The 25,621-nt window shown below is 39.8% G+C and overlaps 1 protein-coding gene across 1 annotated transcript in view; it reads right to left on the minus strand.

Annotated features, from left to right (window-relative positions):
- SLC25A21 (solute carrier family 25 member 21) overlaps positions 1-25,621 on the minus strand; it is a 480,180-nt gene that overhangs the window by 169,815 nt on the left and 284,744 nt on the right. Inside the window, exon 2 of the mRNA XM_007073713.3 lies at positions 21,850-21,898. Within this exon, the coding sequence (XP_007073775.1) occupies positions 21,850-21,898 (49 nt within the window). The remainder of the gene's footprint in view (positions 1-21,849; positions 21,899-25,621) is intronic.

Here is a 25,621-nt window from a genome sequence, read left to right on the forward strand (position 1 = left end):
TTGGTCTTGATTATACTCCATGGGACTCCTTCATTCACTACTAGAAATTCAGACTTAATGCATAATACAGGGACCATGGCAGGTGTCAGAGAATCCTGTTTTCTACCTATCCTTTCCCCCTACTAAAAATGTTAGTGGTGGAAACAGTGATTAAAGATTATGGCATTCTACATTCCTCTTCAAATAAGAGATACAATATGCATATGCTCTGTGCAGGGATTGCTTGGTGTCTCTATTTAAAGGAAAATATTCTGATTGTGAACAAGCTAACAGATGTTGGAGTCATTAACAGTTTATTAAACTTAGTCTTTTCTATGCACAAAATAAAGTATGTAAGATAACCTGGGAGCCATATGTGTCACATGATTTGTTACGGCCCAATCACACCTAATTTCAGTGGCTGAAGAAAAAGAGGCAAGCAATTAAGGGAGAGTTTGGTCAGCTTCTGTTCAACCAAGGACGGAAACCCGCACAGCTGGAGACAATTCTGAACAAACTTGATCAGAATTCCTTTTACCTTAACTAGAGCCTGACTAACAAGTTGATACCCATGAGTTTCTATAGTCAAGCAGCAAAAATTTTAGAATGCAGAAAGGAAAGTTACCTTGGAATATTCGATAGCTCTAAACCATGTCTTTTTAAGGAGCAGGGACACCTGTTAGCTTGGGATAAGGAAGGCTATTTTTTACGAAAAGTATAACTTTCTGGGTAACAAAATGCTGTACCTGGGTGTCAGGAGAATCAATCAGTTGAACGTGGCTGATTATAAAATAAACTGACAAACTAGAAAAAAAATAGGGACTAGAAAAACTATGGAAATTATTACTCTCAATGGCACAATATCTTGTATTCAAAATGTTGTGTTTCCTATAAAAAAAAAAAAGAGACTTACATTTTAACGTGTGTTCTCCAAATAAGCAGCTAAGAGTCTTCTCTGAGTTGTTAATCCCCGAAACCTTACGAAGGGTTGCTTTATATATACTCGTTTGCTTGCCTGCTTGCCAAGCTGGTGACCACGTCCAAAAACAAAGTCTTTTCCTGGGATAGATCAGCTACTTTAAGGAGGTTTTCCTAATTCCCAAATAATGAACCCGGTACTCTGGAAGGATACCAAGCATATTAAACATTTGGAAGAGTTAGTGAAAACAGTTACATATTTTTTAGATAATAAAATGGATCTACCTCCCTCAAAACATGATTATTTTTGCAGTTGCAGACCTTAAGTCAAAGCCAAAAAGTATTGGAAACACAGTCACTGCTATCCAAATGAGCATGCTATGTATCCTTTCACGCACTGCAGGAGAAGGAAGGACCTACCAACCAAAATCACCTACGGCCCAGAACAACAATAAAAACAATGATGAAGTCCAATCTGTTTCTACCAGCTAGCAAAAGTGAACCTGGTTAGTCTGCATCAGCTTTGAAACACTCTTTCTAGATTCTACACCTTTTCTTAACTATACCATTGGTATTTCAGAAAAAAAAGGAAAAAAAAGAAACAAAAAAACCTACCCCTAACAATTAGACACACCTGCTTCAAGTGCCCTGTGCTCTGTTCACACTTCATGGTGTATCTTAAAGTGACAGCATATTAAAATGTCAATGTAATTCCTGTGCATTATGTAGCTATAACAGCTGAAAGTACAATTAGAGTTCCTAGCATTATGTAGCTGAACTGGACTCACTTAGAGGGCTAAAAATTCATATATTACATGAAAAATGTAATTTTCACAAGAGTATAAGAACTTACACAAATGGAAGCATACCTTCACAGAAACTTACAAATTCCTATGGCTTTTTGGTTTGTGTGTTTACAGTATGATCACAGTATTCTTTAGGAGTATACCATTATGTGTTAGCATAATACATGAAATTCTGGATAAGAAAATTGTCGCTCTAATATTTCCAAGACAAACACACAGCTAACCATACTCAGCTTTAAATATATATATTAAAAAACCATACAGGAAACACTGCTAAAATTTTACATGGAAACCAAACATACTGAATTTAAATATAATGAATATCATAAACATGAAATAGGATCAAATTGCCTCCATGCACCGAAAAAGGAAAATTGTAAATCTGTTAGAACATATATCCCTGATAATAAATTGTGACATTCTTATTGTGAAACCGGGAGTGCAGCAAAGTACTTATACTGTAAGATCGTCTTGGTAGCCAAAATAAAATAGAATATTACAAAAGAATTTGGCACTACAACCAAAACAACAATTGTTCAAGGGGAAATCATATAATTAAATTATTCCTTTGAAAACTATAATGATAAGATACAAATCACAGTCCAGATAAATGTTTTGGCAGGGTTCTGCTTCCATTAAAATCTCCCAAGGACAATGCTAAAGTTGCAAAATCTGCAAAGCTGTCTGAGTCAATGTTGTACTCCAATAAAGCATTTTTTAATGTTTATTTATTTTGAGAGAGAGAGAGAGAGAGGATTCGAAGCAGTCTCTGTGCGCCGACCTTGCAGAGTCAGATGCGGGGCTCAAACTCACAAACTGTGAGATCATGACCTGAGCCGAACTGTGAGAACGTGATCTGAGCCCAAGTCGAAGTTGGATGCTTAACCAAATGAACCACCCAGGCGCCCTCAAATAAAGCACTTCACAGCAGATTGAAGCCTTCTCAGCACAGAAGTGCCATCTTGCTCCCAAGAAGCCCCTCCTTCACTCATCGGACATGCAAACACACGCTTACTCCACTGAATAATTGGTTATAGGGGGAAATGCACTCTGATGGCTGCGGTTCCTCCAGCGTGGCTACCCTTGGTTCTGCTGGACCAGTGACAAATGCCACAGCTTTTTAATGGTCTGATCCCTGGGACTTTCATCAGCCAACACCCTATTTTTCAGAGGCCTTAGGTGTCCTCTGAGACCCTCCAACAAACACTGCTGTATTATGCATCTAGTGCTTTTGTTCCACTTGGATTAGAGAGCACAGTCCATATATTGTCTTTTCTTTCTTTCTTTCTTTTTTTTTTTTTTTACAAAAGTAGGTAGGGTGAAAATCTTTTAAATTATAGAAACCAGAAGTATATGTTGAAGTGTTCATTTCAACTCCGGTTTGACAACTGGTAGACTGATGTGGCCTGTGTATGTTTAAAGCAATATTTAAAGTTGGGATATATTAGTCCTTTATTTACTTATTCTTTCAGTTAACACTTAGATAATATCTCTTTGGTACCAGGCATCGTGCTATATGCTCTGAGTACAAATACAAATGTGAGATGATCTCATGTTTTGACAGAGAAGACTATAAAAATCTAACGATATTATTATTTGAAACACATATCATACACATTATAGACACACACATGCGTGTGACGCATGCACATGCTTGCACACACACATGCACAATTTCATCCAGTGTCTTTCCATCTACAGATGTAGAAAAGTATTCACAGAAGAAGTTATGTTTGAGTTGAGTCTTGAAAGAGAGTCCCGCCAATGAGAAGCTGGGGGAGAGTAATCATTACAAATATAAATAGTGTCTACAGTGCCTAACACATAAAATTAAAGATGGAAGAAATCAGGGTTAACACAATTTAGCTTTCTCATCTATAGCTAACCCTCTACTGGTAGGTCAAGTACCAATCCAGACAGGTCCCATGTGAAGAGTCAGACTGCCTGGGTTCAAATCCTGGCTCGCTCCTTAACTCCTTTCTTGCCCTAAGTTTCAAGTTCTTTATCTGTAAAATGGGGATAATAGTGTTTCTATTGTGGGATTTTGAAAGATTAAAACAGACAGCATGGTCAAGAATTATACACAACACACAGTAAATGTTGATAAGATAGTTGTTAATAATTTTTATTACTATTATCACTATTAGGCGTAGTTACAGGTCATGTTTGGGAAATAATAATCTGGCACAGATAGAATGTATTTGCATCAAAGTCAGCAGATACAGCAGATTCTGAAAAAGGTAGGTTGGGGTCCTCTGAGAAAGACTTCTTACATTGGTGCAAAGGAACCTGGACTTAACCTCATCCACAAAGTGGAGCCACAGATGGTCACAGAATTCAGTTAAGCACTTCCTAAGACACCTACATTGTACAGAAAACTGCAATGTAGGAGAATAATTGATGTCTTTTCTTGGGCATGGTGCAAGGAGGGGAAATTCTGCCATCTCTGGAAACTACCACGGGGGAGTAATGGTAGCAGTTTGCCCAAGGTGCAGACAATAGGGGGGTGCATTGTCCGTACAGAACTTTTTAAAAATAATAAGCTTTGACATAATTTTTATTATCACCATGCCCCGGCAACTATGAACAATGTCAGTGATCAAATATGTTCTTCCCTGCTGAGCAAGCCACCTCTTCGGTATGCCACAGTTTGGGAGTTTGCTTTGTGAAACCTGAGGAGGATTAACAAGCACCTAGAAGTTGGGTGCCCATTAGTATTTCCTGACATTTAGGCATGAGTTAATTCAGGAGCAGGAAATGAACCCGAGGAGCAAACGCCAGACAGAAAATTCTAGTGGTGCCAAGTAGTTGGGAAAAGTTTGGAACATTTTCCAAGGAGAACAAAGGAGGACACGCCCTCAAGGAGGTCCTGGGAAAAAGAGGCCAAATGACACTGGGCAGTGGGTGATGAAGAGGAAGATACAGACACAGAGAAGGCTTAAAACAATACAGCTTCCTCATCTGTGATTACCTCACCACTGGTAGGTCAAGTGCCAATCCAGAAAAGTCCAGCCCAGCGGTTTTCAGGAACCACTGCAGGAATCAGCATCACCTTGTCAGAAATGTCAATTATTGGCTCACAGCCAGACTGGCCGAATCAGGAACTCTGGGGTGAGGCCTAGCCATCTGTGTTTTAACCAGCCCTCCAGGTGATTCTGACACATACAGAAGTTTGAGAATCACAGATCTCGCCATCTGCGCAGCAGCTCCCTGAACACAGTACTATGTCTCTGGTGTCTCACTGGTATATGTGAGATTTGCATATGACACTGGTATATGTGACAGTACATGTGACATATCAATATTTATGTCTATTAGACATGAGACCAATGGATTTGCTCTTTTGTTTAACCCAGTGGTTCTCAACGGGAGTGGAGACTGATTTTGTCCCCCAAAGAATATTGGGTGATGTCTGAAGACATTTTGGGTTGTCACACTGGGAGGAAGATGCTCCTGGCATCTTGTGAATAGAGGCTATTGGCTACTAAACATTCTATAATGCTTAGGAGAGACCCCCCACAACAAGGAATTAACCAACCCAAAGCGTCAACAGAGCCAACGTTGAGAACCCCTGGCTAACCTTACAAAGAAAGCTGTTTCTTTAGGATCCCTATTAAGTTGGGGGAAGGAAAAGGCAGGGTGGGGAAATCGCCATCCAATCTGCTGTCTTTGAACACAAATCTTCCCTCGTGTGGTGAGGAATGTTTACTGATTGGTGACTGACTCTGTTTATTGTTGGTCTGTAAAGGAAGTAGGAGCTTTATGACCCTAACCAGGAACTGCCGTCTTTGTTTGCTCTCCCTCTCTTGAGCTGTCCTTCTGTATATTGTTTCTACCCTGACTTCATTCTTTGATTCTAAAGCAGTCAGGCCAGTCCTGATCTGGATCTCAAGTGAAGGCTTGAGTCCTGGTTGTTCAGACATGGTTTGTAGGAAATGGGGGTGGGGCAGATTTTGGAGATTGCTAATTCTGGTAGTGGGCACTGGCGGGGACAACTTCGCTGAAATGCCAAAACCAAGGTACCACCCCCCTCCTTCAATTGGGAGAGGCCAGCGACGAGAGGGGCACTGGCACCGCTCTGAAGAGATCTGCAGCTAGGTAGGGCTGTGCTAGATGGGCATAGAGAGTGAACGACATGTGGAATCCCCGGGATCCCCACACCCTGGCACATTGCTGATACCACAGAGGTGGGCACACAGAGATGTTCATTGAGTGAATTCAGCTAGAATCTGAAGGAGGCAGGAATTGGGGTTAATTGTGAGGTAGAGGGACAGGAAGGGGACGGATCTATGGAGATTAGAAGCTGGGCACACAGAAAATATGAACTCAGATGGAAAGAACAAATGAGAGTCACAAATATTTGGCTTACTTCTATGTGTGTGTGTAATTTGGAGTAGGCTTGTCCACTGTGCTGTCCAAGAAAGCTTGCTGCCGGTGCAAAAGGACATTTAATTCCTATGAACAACTCCTGGCATCTTTTCACACGATGATTTTTACAGCCCTCATGTTTCCACGGGATCTTGCTGAATGTACCACTGTTTGATAACTCTATAGTGCACTCCAATAGCCAAATGGAATATCGTTCTATTTTAATTTTGGAAGGAAATTCTTTGTATTTGAAGTCTAAAGCGTGCTTTGTCTTATGCCTGGAGTCTGGATCTGCCTGGGGCTGGGTCTCCAGATTTCTTATCATTAGCTGTAGTGGAGATGAGCAATAGGGAGACTCTTCTGGACAGCCAACGCTGCACCAGCACTGGAAGCTCACTTCCTAAAGACACTGAGCTAGCCAGAGGCCCTCAGATGGAAACACCTTTCAGGCAGCACCACGGGAGTCTCTATTTAAACAGGTGACCTTGCAGACAGAGGCTCCAGATCCCATTACCGACTGCCCGGCTGAGAGGCAGATTTGTTTTTATGAGCTCTCAAGGCACACATTGGGGGCCCGGCGTAAATATGGAGAAAACTCGCTGAGACCTTGCTCCTTTTTACACATATTATAATGAAAAGAAAATTATGCGCAGGCTTTTTGAGCATAACTGCTTAACAGCAAATGGCCAGTGAGCAAAGTGGTCATCATTCGATTAAATATATTTTATCTAGGGGGATAAAAAAAAAGAGTATCAGATATTTCAGCCCTCCAGCTTCCTTCAGGGAATGGAGGAAAGAGGAAAACAGCTGCTTGTATATGAAGCCATTTAAGGGTCAAATATTGCTCTGCCCAGCGGTGCTGACATCACTTAACTCTCCCCAGGAGAGGGGCACTGGCGTCATTTGCTCGGCTGGCCGGAGCGGGCCTGAAGATGGGCTGGCCACAGCTCCCATTTTGTTTCTCCTCGAGCACCTACGGGGTCAACAACTGCAAGTGAGCATTGCAATTAAGACTCTAAAACTTTGTTTTTATTGGCTTTTTCAGGAAATTTTTTTTCACAATTTATGAAAACACAATGTAGCCAGTAAGTTAAGATGTAAATGTGAGTTTCAAACTTTGCATAGTCATTAGGCTGATCATTAGTCATTTGTGGTTGACAAGGAGGGTTATAATTTGACACCTGGCAAAAATCAAGCACATTTCAGAGAATTTGGAACAGGGAAATGAGATGGAAAAAACACCCTCTTTTCCCTAGGAGGTCCCATGAAGTAACATTTGCAAACCGCTTTTCTCTCCACAGAAGTGAACTGCTGTGATTCAGGGCTGTGATGTCTCTCCATCTCTGACTGCTGGACACCACCCCCCCTCCCGAGCCTTGTAAGAACTGGCCAAAGAATCCAGCTTAGAAGGTTCCCAGAAGTGAACCTCTGGGAGTTAAGAGAAAAGAGATAAATAACTCCTCAATGTGATGCTTAAGCAACAAGAGACCACCGGAAAGTTTCAGTGTCAATTCACAAAATATTTTCTGAAACATCATAGAGTCATGGGAGAAAGGAGTTTTAGAATGATAGAACCCTTAGTTCCTAACTTCTCCACAAAATTCCAGATTTTCTTCTGTCCACTATCAATGACCATTTTCTTTTGTGTAATGTGATCAAAATATCGAACCCTGCATTTGTATTTTCTGACCCCCGACCTCTCACAGGTGTTCTGGCTCATTTCCTGAGAGTTATGTTTGATTTGGGAATGCTTCTCTCTTTTCTTCCATTCCCTTGTTACAGTTTGAAACCTGGAACACCCGCATACAAGACCCTGACTATCTCCCTGTGCTACCCAAAAAACACTCTTAAATGTTCTCTCAGAACTTGGCAAGCATCTGAACAGGGACAGTTTTCTCACACTCTGGGAAATCAAAATGTACAGGAAGCGTTCTTTATACTGATTCTTTAACCTGAGGATAAATCTCAGGGTCATTTCTTTTTCTTTTTAAGTTAAACTTAATAGTTTACCTTTTTTAGTACAGGAAATCAATAAATAATCAAAAGGAAATCAAAGAAATAATCTACTTAAGTTTTCAGTATATAACAAGGAAATACAAATGCTAATTTGAAATTCTTTAGGACTAAACATGAGCAAAAATCCAAAAATTATCCCAAAATCATTGCTTCAGAAGCAGAAATGAACATCTTCTTAATAAAATCTCTTTCTTCCAGAAGAGACTAGAAAATATTACTTTTGTAAGCCATGCATTATTTTTGTTTTGAAAAGAAGTCAGAGCCCTACTTGACTCTACTATTCTATTAATCCTGCTTGTCTCTGAAAGACATAAAGCTTAAGATCCATAATAAATCTTGATAAGAAAGAGATTTCTATGCCTTTTATTTCATTAAGAGGCCAATTAGTGAACTAACCAAAAGAGCTACCTTGAGGAATTCAACAGGCTCTGCTTACTCCAACTGGCATTATTCATTAAACGCACACACTCACACACACACACACACACACACACACACACACACACACACACACAACGCCCGCCCCTCTCCCCTGCTCCTGCAAACTAGCCCATTAAGTTGTGTAGGTAAAAATAAGGTTGTATGCACTAAAAACATTTCCTTAAGGAGTGTCCAGGCTGTCTTCATGCAACCCACCTGTCACCAGCATCATGCCCACCAATCCACAGGTCACCCAGGAGAGTGAGTTCTATTTCTAGCCTAGTGGTGGGGATCATCCATGTGCTGGACTGGAAGAAAGATTGGTTAAGCTTTGGCAGAGGAGAATGGACAGGACTGAGAGAGGTTCAACTATCCTGAATCCAGATGACAACTTCTCCATGGCAGGATTACTAAAGGAGCAGCTGGTACAGAGGTCCTGGAAAATTCACTGGCACTGAATGAATATATGAATATAATTTCTAATTCTCTGTGGCAGAAAACAATAAACCACAAGTTAAGCATTGAAGAAAGAACAGCTTAGGCTATATAAAATGCCCAGATTATGTAGCCAAAGAAATATGTGAATTCCATAAAGTATGTGAACTGCTCTTGTGTGTAGTCTGGCTCAAAAGTCAGTCTTAGTGTTTTTGTTTGTTTTATTTTTCCAAACACAAAATTTTAAAAATATATATGTAGTGTCAACTCTTAAACTATAATCATTCACTAAGTATTTATTGAGCACCTGCTTTATGCCAACGCTGTTCCAGACATTGCATACATGGATCAGTGAACAGAGAAAGAAGGTGCTTTGCTTTTAGAAGCCTACATTCCAGTAGAGGTGAACAAACAGTTAATGAGTACACAAGCAAATCAAATTGATGACTAGTTGCAACATAAGACTAGTGCAAAGATAAATAGGGTAATGAGAAATAGAGAAACACCAGAGGCCATGCTAGATGAGGCAGCCAGGGAAGATTCTAAGATGACAGCTGAACCTAGGGATGAAGGTTGAAGAGAAGCTAGTTATTCCAGGAAGAAGGGATATCAGGTACACAGGTCCTGAGACAGGAAGAGAGCTTGGCATGTTCAAGGAGTAGAGAAATCCCACTGCTGGATATGTACTATGATCATATTAACATTTTTAATGTTTATTTACTTTTGAGAGAGAGAGAGAGAGAGAGAGAGAGAGCAAGGAAGGGGCAGAGACAGAAGGAGACACAGAATCTGAAGCAGGCTCCAGACTCAGAGCTGTCAGCACAGAGCCTGCCATGAGGCTTGAGCTCACAAACCATGAGATCATGACCTGAGCCGAAGTCGGACGCTTAACTGAGCCACCCGGGAGCCTCCTAAAATCACATTTTTAAGCACTGACAACATGCCTTTGAAAACATAAAACATCTTATTGGAAGAAGCCTTGTGATCTCTTTGAGGTATACCCTTAATTTCCAGGTAAGAAATCAAGACCCATAGCAGTTTCATTGACTCACTCATCTGGGGCCAACAGCATTGAACTGGAACACCGGTCTCCTGTCTTTATCTTCTCTGAATTGATATGTGTTACTACATTCTCCCTTGACAGTGTCCACAAAGCCTGGAAAGCCTGTGCACAAAAAGGGATCATCTCTGCTAGCCTGTCCTTTCAGAATGAAAATGGGTCAGAATTGCAACCAGCTCCCACTATAGAACATCTAAAGAAAGAAAATCAGTACTTTCTTCTTACATATATTTACTTTTCAGAATTTAAAAGGGCACAGATAGATAACTTACATTCTAAAGCCTGTTTTCCTTTGAATATTTAGCAGCACTGAATTAGATCTGCAAATGAGACTTGTACCATGATGTGTTGCATCTTTACATAAAAAAGAGAAATGGATATCCCAGATAGATTTTGATTACCTCAAATTGAGGATATTCAGTTTACTTTTCAATGGTTTTTGCTACAAAAGGAAAGTATGTAACCTTTTAAGTACACAAAAAAATTTTACTGGAGAAAATATTCAATCACCCCCAAATGGGAAAATTTTATTCTGAAGGAACTTGGCGCAGAGTATTCAATGCTGCATCCAGAGAATATACGGCTCTATTTATCATCTTGCAAACTTCTTCATTATGTCAAAACTAAATCTCAGCTGTGCCCTGACTGCAAAGCAAAAGCAGTACAGGCTATTTTAACCATCCCAACAAGAATATTTTGAGAATGAATCGATTTTCCAGGAATGTTAAACAATTTTACCAATTTTTGGTCAAGGCTCTCAGGTAAGATACTTACTACATTATCAGTCTTGAATTTATGTTTGTGTAAGGAACTTTATGATTTTTATTCTTGCTTCACAAAAAGGAAAAACAGTCTTCTAGAATATCCATAACCGTAGTTTTCAGCTGTGCTACAATCCCAACAATTTAGATTTCATTAGGCTTGATTCCCACTGTATGCTCAACTCAAAAGCAGCTTTCCCATGGGCATGGCTTGAGGTTCTAAGGTTCAGCTCACAGTTAGAGCTTTCACTTCTCAAGCAGCTTCTTTCTCAACACTTTCAAGTTTTCTCACGCTACAGGAAGAGCTTCCCCCATTGTACATGTCATGTAGGGAATATTCCAGTCCTTTTGAGATAAGCACCTGCTCTTTTTAAAAAATATTTTTAAAATATTTATTAATTTTTGAGAGAGAGAGAGAGAGTGAGCAGAGGGCAGAGAGAGAGGGAGACACAGAATCCGAAGCAGGCTCCAGGCTCTGAGCTGTCAGCACAGAGCCCGACATGGGGCTTGAACTCACAAACTGCAAGATCATGACCTGAGCCAAAGTCAAACGCTTAACCGATTGAGCCACCTAGGTGCCCCAGGACCTGCTCTTTTTAATAGATGCAGATGAGAAGAAACACCCTTGATAAGACGATTTTATTTTCACTGGTGGCAGACTACTTAGAGCTCAGCTAAAAATCATTTAAAATAATCACGGAAATCTACACCCAAAACCGAGAGCACACTGTATACACTGTATGTTAGGTAACTTGACAATAAATTATATTTAAAAAAAAATAGTAAAAATAAAAAAATAAGTATGATAGCCAAATAAAAAAATAAGTATGAGAGCCAAATAAAAAGCAAACATTTCGAACTTTTGCTTTACTTCTTGAATTTAGAGCAAGGCCTTATCTCAAAAAGCCTTGAATAGCCACTGAAAATAGACATGATATGAGTTCCAAATTCTCTACCCCCTCAAAATGTGTACTTAAAATAGAAGATTATCTGAGCAAACTTTATGATTGTATAAAAATGCTTAGAAAAACATCCCATTTGTTTTTAACTCAAAATAATCCAAAATCAGTTTATTTCCTTCTCATATATTATAGTCTTACTACAGACTAACAGCCCAAAATTGGAATTTAAGTCACAGTTAAGACAAAATACGTCATTATAGGGAAACATGTGATGGTCATTGGCTAAATAAGTAGATTCATGAAGCTGTTGAAAATTTACAAACAATTGGATAAAACTCTGGATGGGGCCTGGGGTGGGGGGTGGGGAGAAACAGAGGAAATAGTTTTCATGCTGATGCTCATTTTAGAAGTAATTCACTTTCCCATGACAAAGATAAGAAAGCCATTTAAGAGTTATTTACCTTTCAGCTTAAAAAAAAAAAAGATGTCTGGAGAAGCCCACTGACAGGCATGAAGAATGTATAGGCTCTTTTCCTTCTCATCCTTCAGGCTGGGATCACACAGAAGGAGAAGCTTTTGCAGTTAAGCAGGAGGAAGAGAGAGGTATCAAAACGGAACACACGTTATGTTATTGCCTAAGGGAGAATCTTCTAAGCCCATTTAATTAGTTGGAGAATAATAGCTACTGTACTTTAAACAAACACCAAATCTTTATTTTAAAAATTTAGACAAAAACACAAATGAAGGAAAGATTAAACACTTTACAGAGGTTCCACATTGTGAGTCATAAAAATAGCATGCTCCTCTAGGGAGTGATTTAAAAAAAGAATTCTGTTTACAAATAAAAAAGAAACGAAGAAAGAAAAAAATCAGAATTAAGAGTTCAAGATTATAAAGTGAGTTACAGTTGATTTAACAAAATTGAGAGTTTTGTTATTTTATGTGGGAGGAACTGACTGGATTTTTTAAAAGGATTTTCTCCTTATTAATGAATCTGAAAAATAATTTTAGCAGATGGTAGCAAGAATATTCTGCCTAAGATCTTTGGGACCAAGTTTCCTCCCAATGTCTCAGAGCAACAGGTCTTTAGGTGTCTCACATTCTATCTCCTCCTCATCCTTGGGCCACTGGAGAAAAGATTAAAGCTACTTAGTAGCAGCAAAGACTGACATGCACCAAGTACTCTGGGTAAGGAAACTATCGTAACCAACCCAGCCTAGGGCCTGGCTTTATGTCCAATGGAAGGACCACCAAATGATGGGAGGGAGGGGAAGACCTTCTACTATCAACCCTTGTGGGTTTTCCACAATTCTGATACAACACTTGTTATCCCAAAGAGAGGCAGGACCATCGTCCACGTAAATATGCCAGCAATAATATTAAAGAAATCTCTTCACTGGGTCACGGCCTAATATCTCTAAACTCTCTGCCTTTCTCCAGAAGGGCACACCAATCTAGAATATAGACATGCTGCATTCTAAACAGGGCACAAAATAGGATTATTTTTTCTAGTTTTAAGGTCATGCTTAGATTCTACACGTCTTTTTAATTAAATCACTATACAAATGTGGGACCCTTTAAAGTTTGTCATGTGCTCATTGGCAATGACACATTTGATCTGTAATAAAGTACTTAGGTGGGAGCAAATGGCATTTTAAAGCATACATGGATTCACTTATGCATTCACAGCAATCCTACGAGGTAACAATGAGCATAGTCAATTTTCACCTATATTATCCATCTTGTGCACTGTTCTGATTTGATTACGCTAATAAATAAATCTTTAGTGATGACTGCAGGGAAAAGCATGACAATCAACACAGAGATGCAGCGTGGTCACCACCTAGTCCTTCCTTGCTTTCGATAACTACAAAAAGACACTGCAGTTAAGTAAAACACATGCAAGAAACCCTAATGTGGTCATGCAACTGCAAAAGGGAAAGTGGAGTTATATTCACAGGTATTTGGGGATACTGTGACCATTTCATACCATTATATGTTGCCATTGATTGATTTAGCTACAGTGACAAAGTCCCAATAAAAACATAGTCTATAAAAATGTGCTTCTACTCCTTGCTTGCTTTACTTCAGACACATTCTCTCCATGGTTAGAAATAAGCCATGACAGTGGTCTAGCCCCGAATTTCTACGGATGATGAGAAATCAGGCATAACCATGGTCTAACCCTGAATGTGATCTTAATGTTTTATACCACGGACAAATCGTTAACATATGGAAATAACCCTCTCAGCGGCTCTGTTACTTTTATTGAATCCTATAGACTCTACTGCCTCCCCTCTCTACTCCAGCCTAACTTTCCCTGCTGCTCTATTCCCATTTTGAAAGGATTCTTTTCTTCTTCTTCTTCTTCTTTCTTTTTTAAAGGATCTACTGGGGGAAAACATTCTTCGTTCCTTGTTTCCTCCCTGCTGTTCTGTGGGCCCCAATGCTGCTCAATGTCCCCACTCCAGTCTCTTAAATTAAGTGTTCATTTTCAAGTTCATGGCTGTTCCCTCTCTACTGCCATAAAGGGAGGCTGTGGATGCACCCCAGCTCTTTGCTCCTTACTCTCTTCTGGGCTCCCCACAAAGTAGCCTGTCTCCACAGCAGTCCTCAGATTTCTCTTTTTAATAAAGTTTGTGGCAGGCTAACGCCTCTAAATCATTTTTACCCATCACAGCCATTTACCTTCTCTCTGTGACAACCAACGCTCATTCCTCTCCCATCCTCTGGCATTGATTTTTGCTTCTGTAACCTCACTCAGTAGGACAATAGATGTTTTTTTCTGGCTGTAGATAATACTTTCCCATATCATTCTCACAAACCACAGAATGAGCTCTGCAGGGAACTTCTGTCCTTCCACTTTTATTCATTACGAACAAAAGCAGTTTACATAAATGAAACCAAGGAGAACCACAGGTAAATGAGATGTTTAACACACATCCACACATGCACAGAGGGGTGGGGGGAAGGAACTCTTTACATGAAAACTTTTTACAGAACTGCCTATAAGGGTATTCAGCAACATTTCCCAAAGGTTGACCCAGTGACTAGTCTGGGCTCCCTGCTTAAGATTCACCCAAGAGGGTGTTAAATATATTGGTACGTCCCACCCCTAGAGTTTTGGCTTCAGCAGGTCTGGGGTATGGGAGCCACCAACAGAGTGTAAATCAATCTCAACAACTTGAGTAAAAGCCCCATAAGCACATATAACAATGTATGGATGCCAAGTTTTCAACCCATGTGAGTCTTTAGAATTCACACAGTGATTAATATGTTTTGAGAGAAGTATGATAAGACTTTTCAGTGCAAGTTAAGTCCTGATGGGAGGAAGGATGGAAGCCAAGGTATGTACCGGCCGATCCACTCACCAGCAGCCTGTAACTGTATGTCTGTAATGAGATGTGGAAACGCCTCTCCCCTTCTTGCCTTCCCTAGCACCCACCAGAAAATGTGCCTTGCAGCTTTTTGACAGGACGCAGTTTTAAAAGATCAGTTTTTACAGGATCAGTAATTTATTTAGTTTGTACCTGATTTATGCCACATTCAAAAATGAAACAAAAGTGATTAAAAATGACTGGGGGCGAAACAGAATGAACACCTTAGTAATGCTCTCTTCCTGAAGCACAAGGAACCATTTCCCTTCCAGGGAATAAAAGTGTGAAAGGTATATTAAGCTAAAATCCCCTTGGACTGCGATATGGGTAAATCTTTGAAGCTTCTGATTGCCACTTTCTTCACACAGGTACAAACCTTCAAATGCATATGCAGTAAAATTCCCTTCCACTGAGGACCCTGCTTAATTGCAACTGTCAACGCATTCTAAGCAACAGTATTCTTCTAACTGAGGAACCACTGGACCACTTCTCTTTCCCCTTAAAGAATTTCTTTCCCATTGCATTCCAGACCCATGCTATCTAATCCAGTAACCACTAGCCATGTGTGGCTACACAGCATTTGAAATGAGACTGACTAGTCAGTATTTAGATGTGCCCTAAGTGTTAAAATATGCACCAGATTTCAAGGGTTAAGTATTTAAAAATGGAATGTAAGGGCGCCTGGGTGGCTCAGTCAGTTAAGCGTCTTGACTCTTGGTTTTGGCTCAGGTCATGACCATGAACCTGTGGGTTTGAGCCCCGCATCAGGCTCCATGCTGACAGCACAGAGCCTGCTTGGGATTCTCTGTTTCCCTCTCTCTCTGCCCCTCCCCTGCCTGGGCTCTCTGTCTCCCTCAAAACACATAAATAAACTTAAAAAAAAAAGGACATGTAGAACCTTGGGCAAATTATTTTCAAACAAAGACTGTAAAATATCTCATTAAATTTTTAAATTGATAAACACATTGCTATGACAATGTTTTTGGATACATGAGGTTAAACCAGATACACTGTTAAACTTAATTTTACCTGTTTCCTTTTACTTTTTAAAATGTGGCTATTAGAAAACTTAAAATCATATGTGTGTCAGGAATTTTATTTTGATTAGCCAGTGCTGTCCTAGATGAAGTCCAGCATTTTGCTTTCTATCTCGAAGCTTGTCACACATGCTCTCTGAGGACCTTCAGTCCCCTGTGGGTTCAGCCCACCCCGCTTTCATTTTGGCACACCTGTTGGAAACCCTCTCACCTCACTCTTCCCTAATCCAGTCTCTGGAGCTGCACTACAAGCCTGAGATGTTTCTGCTCACCATCCTATCAAGTAATATCTCCTCTTTTATTTAAACAGATTCTTACTTCCCACCTCTTTTATGAAATTTTATGTCTTTTAATGACAACAGCACAGCTCCTGGAGGCCAGGCACGATGCTTGCTGTGACACACAGTCCTAAATAATGTCAGCACATAGCCCTAAAATGATATGTGGAATGATGTCAACAGGAACGCATAGATGAAACTGATGCTCTCCTGCCCTCAGACCCAGAAGGACTATCTACTTGCAAACACCCCTCTGAGAAAAGATTTAAATGTAGTGCTCATATAACACAAGTCTTCCGGCTTGGAAACTTGAAACCGCCTGATTCCATATTAAACATTTCCCCTCTCCCACACTTTTTATTTTCCCTCGTATTTCCCTGACTACCTTACAAACTCCATTTGTCTTTGTAGTCCCTTTTCCTTTGCTGACACAGTATTAAATGCCATGTATATGTGTGTGTGTGTGTGCGTGTGTGTGCGCACGCGCGTGCACTATATACATATATATATATTCATATAAACACATATGCATATATAAATACCATAAATATGTATATCCCCATTCATTTCTCACAATAATGTACATACCATTATTGTTCCTATTTAAAGCTTAGGAAACTTAGGCACAGGGAAGTTTAGTAACTTACCTGATGTTACACAGATAGTAAGTGAAGAAGCAGGATTTGAACCCATGCTGCCTAACTCTAGAGCCAGAGTCCTTAACTGCCAGGTTATCCTCTGGTGTTTGTATACACAAACACCAAGGCCCACGTAAGCTTGAAGCTGCTAGGGCCATCTGGTGCCAAGTGAGAGAAGCACCCTACCCCCAAATGAATCCTATGCAGGAAACGGAGAGTTGAAGGGAGACAGAGAGGAAGAGAGACAGAGAATGAGAGACAATATGAGAGAGATATGATTATTTTATTGTTTTTGTTTATTTATTTAAATCCTTGGGAGAATACAAAGCTAGAAACTAACTTTGGTCTTTCTAATTATACAAGGACATAGAGTCTTTTGTCATTTATAGTTATGTGTTCTTAACCAGAAGGTTAACCCACAATTGTATACAAAGTTCTTTGCATATAACTTTAAAAGAACCATAAAATAATGTATAGGCCTATCTCTAGGAAGAATCTCAAAAGAGACCTTGATTCTACCTAAGTGTCATGTATATAATAGCATCTCAGTCAAGTCTCCTCAGCTAACATAAGGTGGGACACTTACAGCAAGGCAGTTGCCATGTGGCTAGCTTATGCCAACATGGGTCTATCCCTGGAGCTATACTTCTATGAAGCAGATACACTAGTTCTTATATTAAGCCAGGTGCCACAGTGCCTAAAATCCCTTCATAAAAAAAATTATTAATTATAACTTCTAATCATCTTTTTTTTTAAATTTTTTTTAATGCTTATTTATTTTTGAGACAGAGAGAGAGCATGAACAGGGGAGGGTCAGAGAGAGAGGGAGACACAGAATCTGAAACAGGCTCCGGGCTCCGAGCTGTCAGCACAGAGCCCGATGTGGGGCTCGAACCCACGGACTGTGAGATCATGACCTGGGCTGAAGTCGGACGCTCAACTGACTGAGCCACCCAGGCGCCCCTCTAATCATCTTTTAAAATGCAGAGTGAGTTCTTACAAAATTAAAAATGCATGCTTGAAACGTAAGTGCCCATCAATGGATGAATGGGTAAAGAAATTGAATACACTATATACAACAGAATATTATTCAGTCATAAAAAAGAAGGAAATCCTGCCACTTGTGACAATGTGGATGGATCTTGAGGGCATCGTGCTAAGTGAAATAAGTCAGAGAAAAACAACTACCGTATGATCTCACTTACACGTGAAATCTAAAAAAAGAAAAGAAAAAGAAAAAAAGAGAAAAAATGAAATTTATAAGTAAAAAGAACAGATTGGTGGTTGCCAGAACCTGGGGGTAGGGAGTGAGTGAAACGGGTAAAGGGGGTCAAAAGGTACAAACTTCCAGTTATAAAATAAATGAATCCTGGGGACGTAACGTATATCATGGTGACTACAGTTAATAGTGCTGTATTGCATATTTGAAAGTTGCTAAGAGAGTAGATCTTAAAAGTTCTCAGCACAAGAAAACAAATTTGTAGCTATGTATGGTGTTGGATGTTAACTAGACTTATTGTGGTGATCATTTTGCAATATATACAAATATCGAATTACTATGTTATATACCCAACACTAACATAATATTATATCAATTACATCTCAATTAAAAAAAAAAGGAAAATGCACACTTACAGCATCTCTTTCTCCAAATCTCACTAGAATGATGGCTTCTCTGTCCTGGTTCTGTTTGTTTTCAGACCCATTTTCTTGTTCCCTTGCTCTGTCCTGCTTTATTATGCAAAAAGACTGCCTTCTGCTAGGCTGGGTTTCCTAGGCTTCCACAGTTTAGCAAATAGAAGCACTGGTGGGAGACTGAAGACTGGGGAGAAATAAGAAAGTAGAGGATTTTTCTCTCTGTCTGTCTGCCTCAGGTAGTGAACCTGGCAATGGCTGGGGTTCCAGCTACAACTAGACAGATCTACTATGGTTCCAGCTTCACCAGGTAACCCTGGCCCTTGGGCTCAGGTAATACCACCATCTCCTTTGGCTCTCAGCCTGGGGTAACAGAATTGATCATTTACAAAGTTAAAAAAAGGAAAAGAAAAAGAAAAAAAATCTCTGTAAAGGATGAGTTTGGAAATGCGTTTTCATTCCACAATGAAAAGAATTAGACAGAAATAGAATCCAAAAAGAAAAGGCTAAACTCCAAGAAGTAAAAATTTAGTTTGCTATACTTCTGCACATGAGATATTATTGAAAATGAGCCATTTCCATACTCAGGTTAATTCAGAGTACTACCTTTGAAGTAATATTATCCAAGGATAGGCAAAAACAGCCCACAAAAGCACTCTGAAGGAAGTGAGGTTTGGCATGGTGTATGTCATCTCCCACGTTGACAATGCCTACAACAATTTAGAATCCAGTGCCCCTGATGTCATTAAGGAAGGTGACATGTTAAAATTACCAATGCTGCATGGTTTCATATGTTATCTCTTACAGTTTACAGTTTATCTTATTTAGAAATGTAGTCATCTCCTGTACAATATAATGGTGAAGTGATTTCAGCATTTAGTCTGTCCTATCTATTCCCTGTCACTTCTGTGTTAGTACCCAGTGAGATAGGCTGCCAATCTTTGCATATTCTACTTCTGTTGCAAAGTCAGTTGCACGTTATTTTGGACTTTCAGTTTACTCTATGATTGTGTCTTTATTCAATATACTTTTTATTGCTATACGGGTCAAATATCATCCCATATCAAATTCCCTTCTTCTTCAGGGCACCTGGATGAATTATATTTTCCCTCCCCTCTGAAGTTAGACAACAGCATGTGACTGATTCCAATCAATGAATGCTATTTTCAAAATATCCATGTAACAAAAAAGATGTAAAGCCCCAGTTACTTGGCACATCCATTTCAAGAAGTATTCTATTCGAACCCAGTACCATGAAATAATACAATTTTTGAAACTTACTGTGATGAAATTCCTACTAACTCATCAGACTGTGAGCTCTTTAGGACAGAGCTCACCTGGAACCCACAGGCACTAGATACTTAATAAGTAAATGAATGAATGATTGTGTGACTGAATGAGTGAGCATAATTTCAATATCATGTCTTATTTAAATCATTCTTATTTCTCCTCTGTGCTCATTCGAACATGTCACCAATTTAGGAAATTAACCTTAAAAAAACCAGTTTATTCCTCAGTGAGGCTAGAAACAATATTTTGGCTTTTCAAAGGTTGGCATGCAGTCTAAGAAGGAAATGCCAGTGAGTTTTGCTTTCTGTTTCTGAACACTGTAAAAAGATGGGCCAGGGAGTGCATGCAATTTTACATTTGAATGTAATTGTGGTTTTCTTTCTCTGTTTGGGTTTGGTGACTTGAGGCTGTAATGGACTGAATGTTTGTGTCCCCCCAGATTCATATATTGGACCCCTAACCCCAGTGTGATGTTATTTGGAAATGGGGCCTTTGGGGAGGTAGTTAGGTTTAGGTGATGTCATGATATTAGACTCGGTGGAGTGCTGATAATGGGGTTAGTGCTCTGATAAGTAGAGGGAAAGATATCAGAGCTGCCTCTCTCCCTCAGGTGAAGACACAACAAGGAGGTGGCTGTTTACAAGTCAGGAAGAGGGCCCTTACCAAGAACCAAATGGACTGGCACTTTGATCTTGGACTTTCCAGCCCCAGAATTATAATAAATGTCTGTTGCTTTAGCCATCCAGTCTATGAGTATTTTGAGTATTTTGTTATAGCTGCTCAAGCTAAGACAGGGCCAAATTCTCATCTTCTCTCATTTAGAAATGCAATATTATTTGCATGTCACAGCCTTGCTTTCAGTAGGCAGCTTAAGATTCTGCTGCCTCTTTAGGGAAATTAAGCAACATGTCCATTCAATGATCAGCCTGACTCTTCAAGTATTTTCTAACTTCGGCAGTGAGGGTCTGTTCAACCACCATTGGTTGCAAGGCACTGTTTGCTATTGAGCTCCAACGTAGGTACGCTGCTCTTAGGTTTGACACAATGCAAATAAATGGAAACTTTCACTAAACTCTAACAGCTTCTAATTTAAAAAATAGAGAGCTCAGTAATTCAGCCACAGATTTATTTTTAAAAATGCTCTAGATCATAGTAAAACCCAGATGAATTTTTTTCACTTTTTTCAAATGGTAAATAGAACTATTACATTGCCCTGATTTGCATCTTCCTTTAAGAGCAAATGCATTTTCCTAGAAATATGGCATTTTGCATTGGCAAACGGTTGCCACTTTAAGCACTATTTAAGAAGTTTACTTGAAATTTTGTCTTTTTTTAAAAACATTTATTTCTTTTTGAGACAGAGAGAGAGCATGAACGGGGGAGGGTCAGAGAGAGAGGGAGACACAGAATCCGAAACAGGCTCCAGGCTCTGAGCTGTCAGCACAGAGCCCGACGTGGGGCTTGAACTCACAGACTGCGAGATCATGACCTGAGCCGAAGTCGGACGTTTAACCGACTAAGCCACCCAGGCGCCCCGAAATTTTGAAGTCTCACATCAAAATGCTGACTATTAAGTAGCAATCTGTTATATGCAATGCCTAATGAAAGTCTGCTGTCATAATTCACTGAATTTCAGTTTTTACATCACTTTGATAAATTTATCCCGCTTACCAGCTTAGCCACAAATCATACCTAATGGTTGTCATGTGAAGTCAGTAAAATATCACATACCTTCTGATGACCTCTTTCCAAAAATGCTTTTCCCTATTCACATTTTATCTGTCAGATAGCATTTTCCTTAAGAAGTAAATATAAATGCCATTATTGGGAGAAGCTACTGGCCTAGGACAAGTTCTAGCATTTAGTGTTCTGACATCTTAATTTGGATATCAGCCAAAGTCAATAAAGCTTGTTCATGCAGAACCTTACCTGGTTTTCACCACGTCGAGGGGGTGCATCAGGCAAATTTCTACAAGACCTGAAAGACGATAAAGAAAAGTCCAATAAACACTTATGTAAACACTGGTTCTTGTTTCCTTGACCCCATTGATTTCTCAAGTATGAAGATTCAAATAAAACTTGGGGCTTTGGAAATGACAGCTCGTAGTCAGAGACTAGTAGCAAAAGACAAAAGTATGAGTGCTCTGGCACAAGCATGGAGGTGGGGCTGTAGGGGAAAGAAAATGCAAAAGGAATCAGATGTCCAAAATTCCAATCATCTAGGCAGGAACTATTGTGTACCATTCCAGTCCAATAAATAAATATATGTCAAAGGAAAGGAGGAAAGAAAAGAAGGAAAGAAGGGAGAGAAGCTTGGTTTCAGCACTTCTGCCACTCACTAACATGACAAATCATAGCCTCAATCTCAGTGTGCATGAAATAAAGATAATGATGTCGTTTATCTCCCTGGGTAGGTACAAGGATCCAATGCATATTTAATACATTAATAGCTTAATAGAGAATATATATTAAGTGTTCTTTGCATGCTAGACAGTATTCTAAGCAGTGCCTAGTTTATCTCATTTAATCTTCACAAGAGCTTGCTGGGTAGCAGGTATAATTATTCCCATTTTACAGATGAGATCATTGAGGCACACAACGTTAACAACTTGTCTAAGATCTTACAGCTAAGAAATATGCAGTAACCTCATAAAAAGCCCATGATCTTAACAATTGCACACTTAGAATTTCTATACGTTCTTGCAAATCCATTGTAAAGCCCTCCTGTTGTCTAACTGAGCAGAGAAGACTGCTCAATTACAAACTACTGGCATGTAACAATAGTAGCAGTAAAAATAGTATTATGTACTAGCGGTAGTAAAAATAATGACGGCAGCGATGGTCATTTAACACACAGTATCACAGGTATGCAAAACTACTAAGCAAGGTGAGTATGTATTATCTTCATCTTTACTTGAATATAAGCAAACAGAGGTTGACAGTGTTGGTTGATTTGCCCAAAAGCCATATTATTTGTGGGTAGTTTCTTAAACACAGACCACTTACCACTCTTTCCATTTGCAAACTAACTCAATTTGAGCTTAGCTGTGCTTTAGTTCACCTTCCCCATTCCATATTTATATATACAAATGTCTCTTACTCCCCATACTGGTAAAGTCCAGTTAGCCCAAAGTTCTTATGTATTGACCCAAAACAACTGTCTTCCTTTGGCTGAAACTAACAGGATCCAATATTAATGCCTGTGCCACAGGTTTCCCAGCAGGAATGCTCTTTAGTGGTTGGTAACCAAATCACTGACCCAATCAGTCCCATTGCCTAGAGATGGGAGGAGAACGATGTAGGACAGCAGAGGCAACAGAATTGCTAGGCACAATAGTAAAGCCACTGGGCACTGTTTTAACTTCAGAATAAGATCTGTTACTCAGGATTGCACGGGTGGGTTTCTTACTTGCAACCAGGAAAGTCTCAGTACATTTCCTCTTGCTTTAAAATTCACATTCACCTTGAAGTAAGAATCAGGTGACCAGAGTTCTCATCCTGGTGCCTTCAGGGAATGAAAATTTACCCCTGGGGACATCAGTCCCTTACCTGTAAAGGGAAAAGTTAAATGGTCTATCGTACCTTTAAGGTACTATATGTTTTACTTATAATTCTAACTTAAATGTTATTACATTAGCTAGAAAAGGATAAAGCTCTAATTTCATAAATAGGATTTACCCTGGAAACTGAGACGTATAAAATATAGTTCTTACCAAGCAAGAAGCTTCTATTAAGTGCACTTATGTGCATCTCATGAGCATAAGGTAGTAAGATACTCAGAATCAGTTTAGCAAAGCAAGGACACAGTTTCTCCCGCTAACGTGGCATTAGAAAAGAAGCAACATGTTAAACACCAAATAGCACTAGTTGATATATTTCTCAAAAAATTTACCACAGGAACTAACAATCCCAACAACTTATTAAAACCAGTAACAGAATTCATAGAATCTATTCACATTTATCTATACCTATTTGCAAAATTTTCCTCGTTTCCTGTTTGCTAATGGGCATTTCTGGTAGTAAGTAGGTAACTACCTTAGATTGTTATAGTTTTCTGGTTACTTAAAATTCTTTTCCAACCTCTAGTATGCACTGAAACATTCATTTTATCCAACAAGCTTACATTGGTTGTCTTTTATGTGTCTGGCATTGAGGATAGAGTCTAGTGAAGGGAATGGACACACAAGAACAAACAATAACGCATGGGAGGAGGTGCAATGGTCAGAGTTTATGGGAACACAGCAGAGAGAGGCTCCTGATCCAGCCTGGAGTTGGGTGAGAGGTGGAAAGGGATTCGAGGCCGAAAGAGGACAGAATGAGCATCAGGCATGGAGGAGACACTGCATACAAAAAGAAGGAAAGAGGAAAGAACAAGATAAGCATTGCAGTAGCTGAGGGTTGAAGGCAGGACATGGCAAGAGATGAGGCTGTAAGTGTATAGGTCAGGGTCAGATTCATGTTCAGTCACTTGTAATTCATCCCACAGGCCATAAAATGCCAGTGAAAGATATTCTAAAAAAATAGTTCTTTGGTTGTTTTTTCTTATTTCTTAATGTATCCATGTTCATTGAAGACATTCTGAGGGATTTTATTTTATTTTATTTTAATTTTGAGAGAAAGAGACAGACAGACAGAAAGAGTGCAGGAGCGTGAGCAGGGGAGGGGCAGAGAGAGAGGGAGAAAGAATTCCAAGTAGGCTGTGCTCTGTGAGGACAGAGCCTGCAGTGGAGCTCAAACTCACAAACAGTGAGATCATGACCTGAACCAAAATCAAGAGTTGGACGCTTAACTGACTGAGCCACCCAGGCACGCCTATTTTATTTTATTTTTAAAGCAGGCTTCGGGGCGCCTGGGTGGCGCAGTCGGTTAAGTGTCCGACTTCAGCCAGGTCACGATCTCGCGGTCCGTGAGTTCGAGCCCCGCGTCAGGCTCTGGGCTGATGGCTCGGAGCCTGAAGCATGTTTCCGATTCTGTGTCTCCCTCTCTCTCTGCCCCTCCCCCGTTCATGCTCTGTCTCTCTCTGTCCCAAAAATAAATTAAAAACGTTTTGAAAAAAAAAAAAATAAAGTAGGCTTCATGTCCAGAGTGGAGCCCAACACAGCGCTTGAACTCACGACCCTGAGATCAAGACCTCAGCTGAGATCAAGAGTCAGATGCTCAACTGACTGAGCCACCCAGGTGGCCCATATTGAGAGATTTTAAGAAGTGAGATATTAGCCTCTGTTAACATGCTCTCCCAACAATCTAATAATATGTCTACTAATCCTCCCACTGTTCCCAATCACACATTCACATACAAACATGAGCACTGAGGCTCCAACTGCTACCCTTTGGTTACCAGTAAAAGCATGATCTCTCATCAGAGCATAGATGGCCCAATGTCTCATGTACCTGTAATGCCCATCTATACAGCTACCTACTAAACTGTAACTTGGCCAATAGGAAAGTAGGACTTAAATTATCAAATGTAATTTGTCCAGAATCTCTTGGTTGTTCATTCATTGTCATCTTTAATCAAAACAAGTAATCTTGAAGAATTCAAGTAAGCAGCAAAATGCATCATAAGCAGAAAGGACAGATATGTTGGCAATGATATGGAAGTTTTGGTTTTCAATCAGAGTTCAGAGTTAAATCCAGATTGACTCAGGGTGAGAATGGCTGGTTGTTGGGTTGTTGTCCTCTACTGGATAGCTAGGGGCTG

This window comes from Panthera tigris, chromosome B3, assembly GCF_018350195.1.
Source record: "Panthera tigris isolate Pti1 chromosome B3, P.tigris_Pti1_mat1.1, whole genome shotgun sequence".
In the NCBI taxonomy this organism is placed as follows: Eukaryota; Metazoa; Chordata; class Mammalia; order Carnivora; family Felidae; genus Panthera; species Panthera tigris.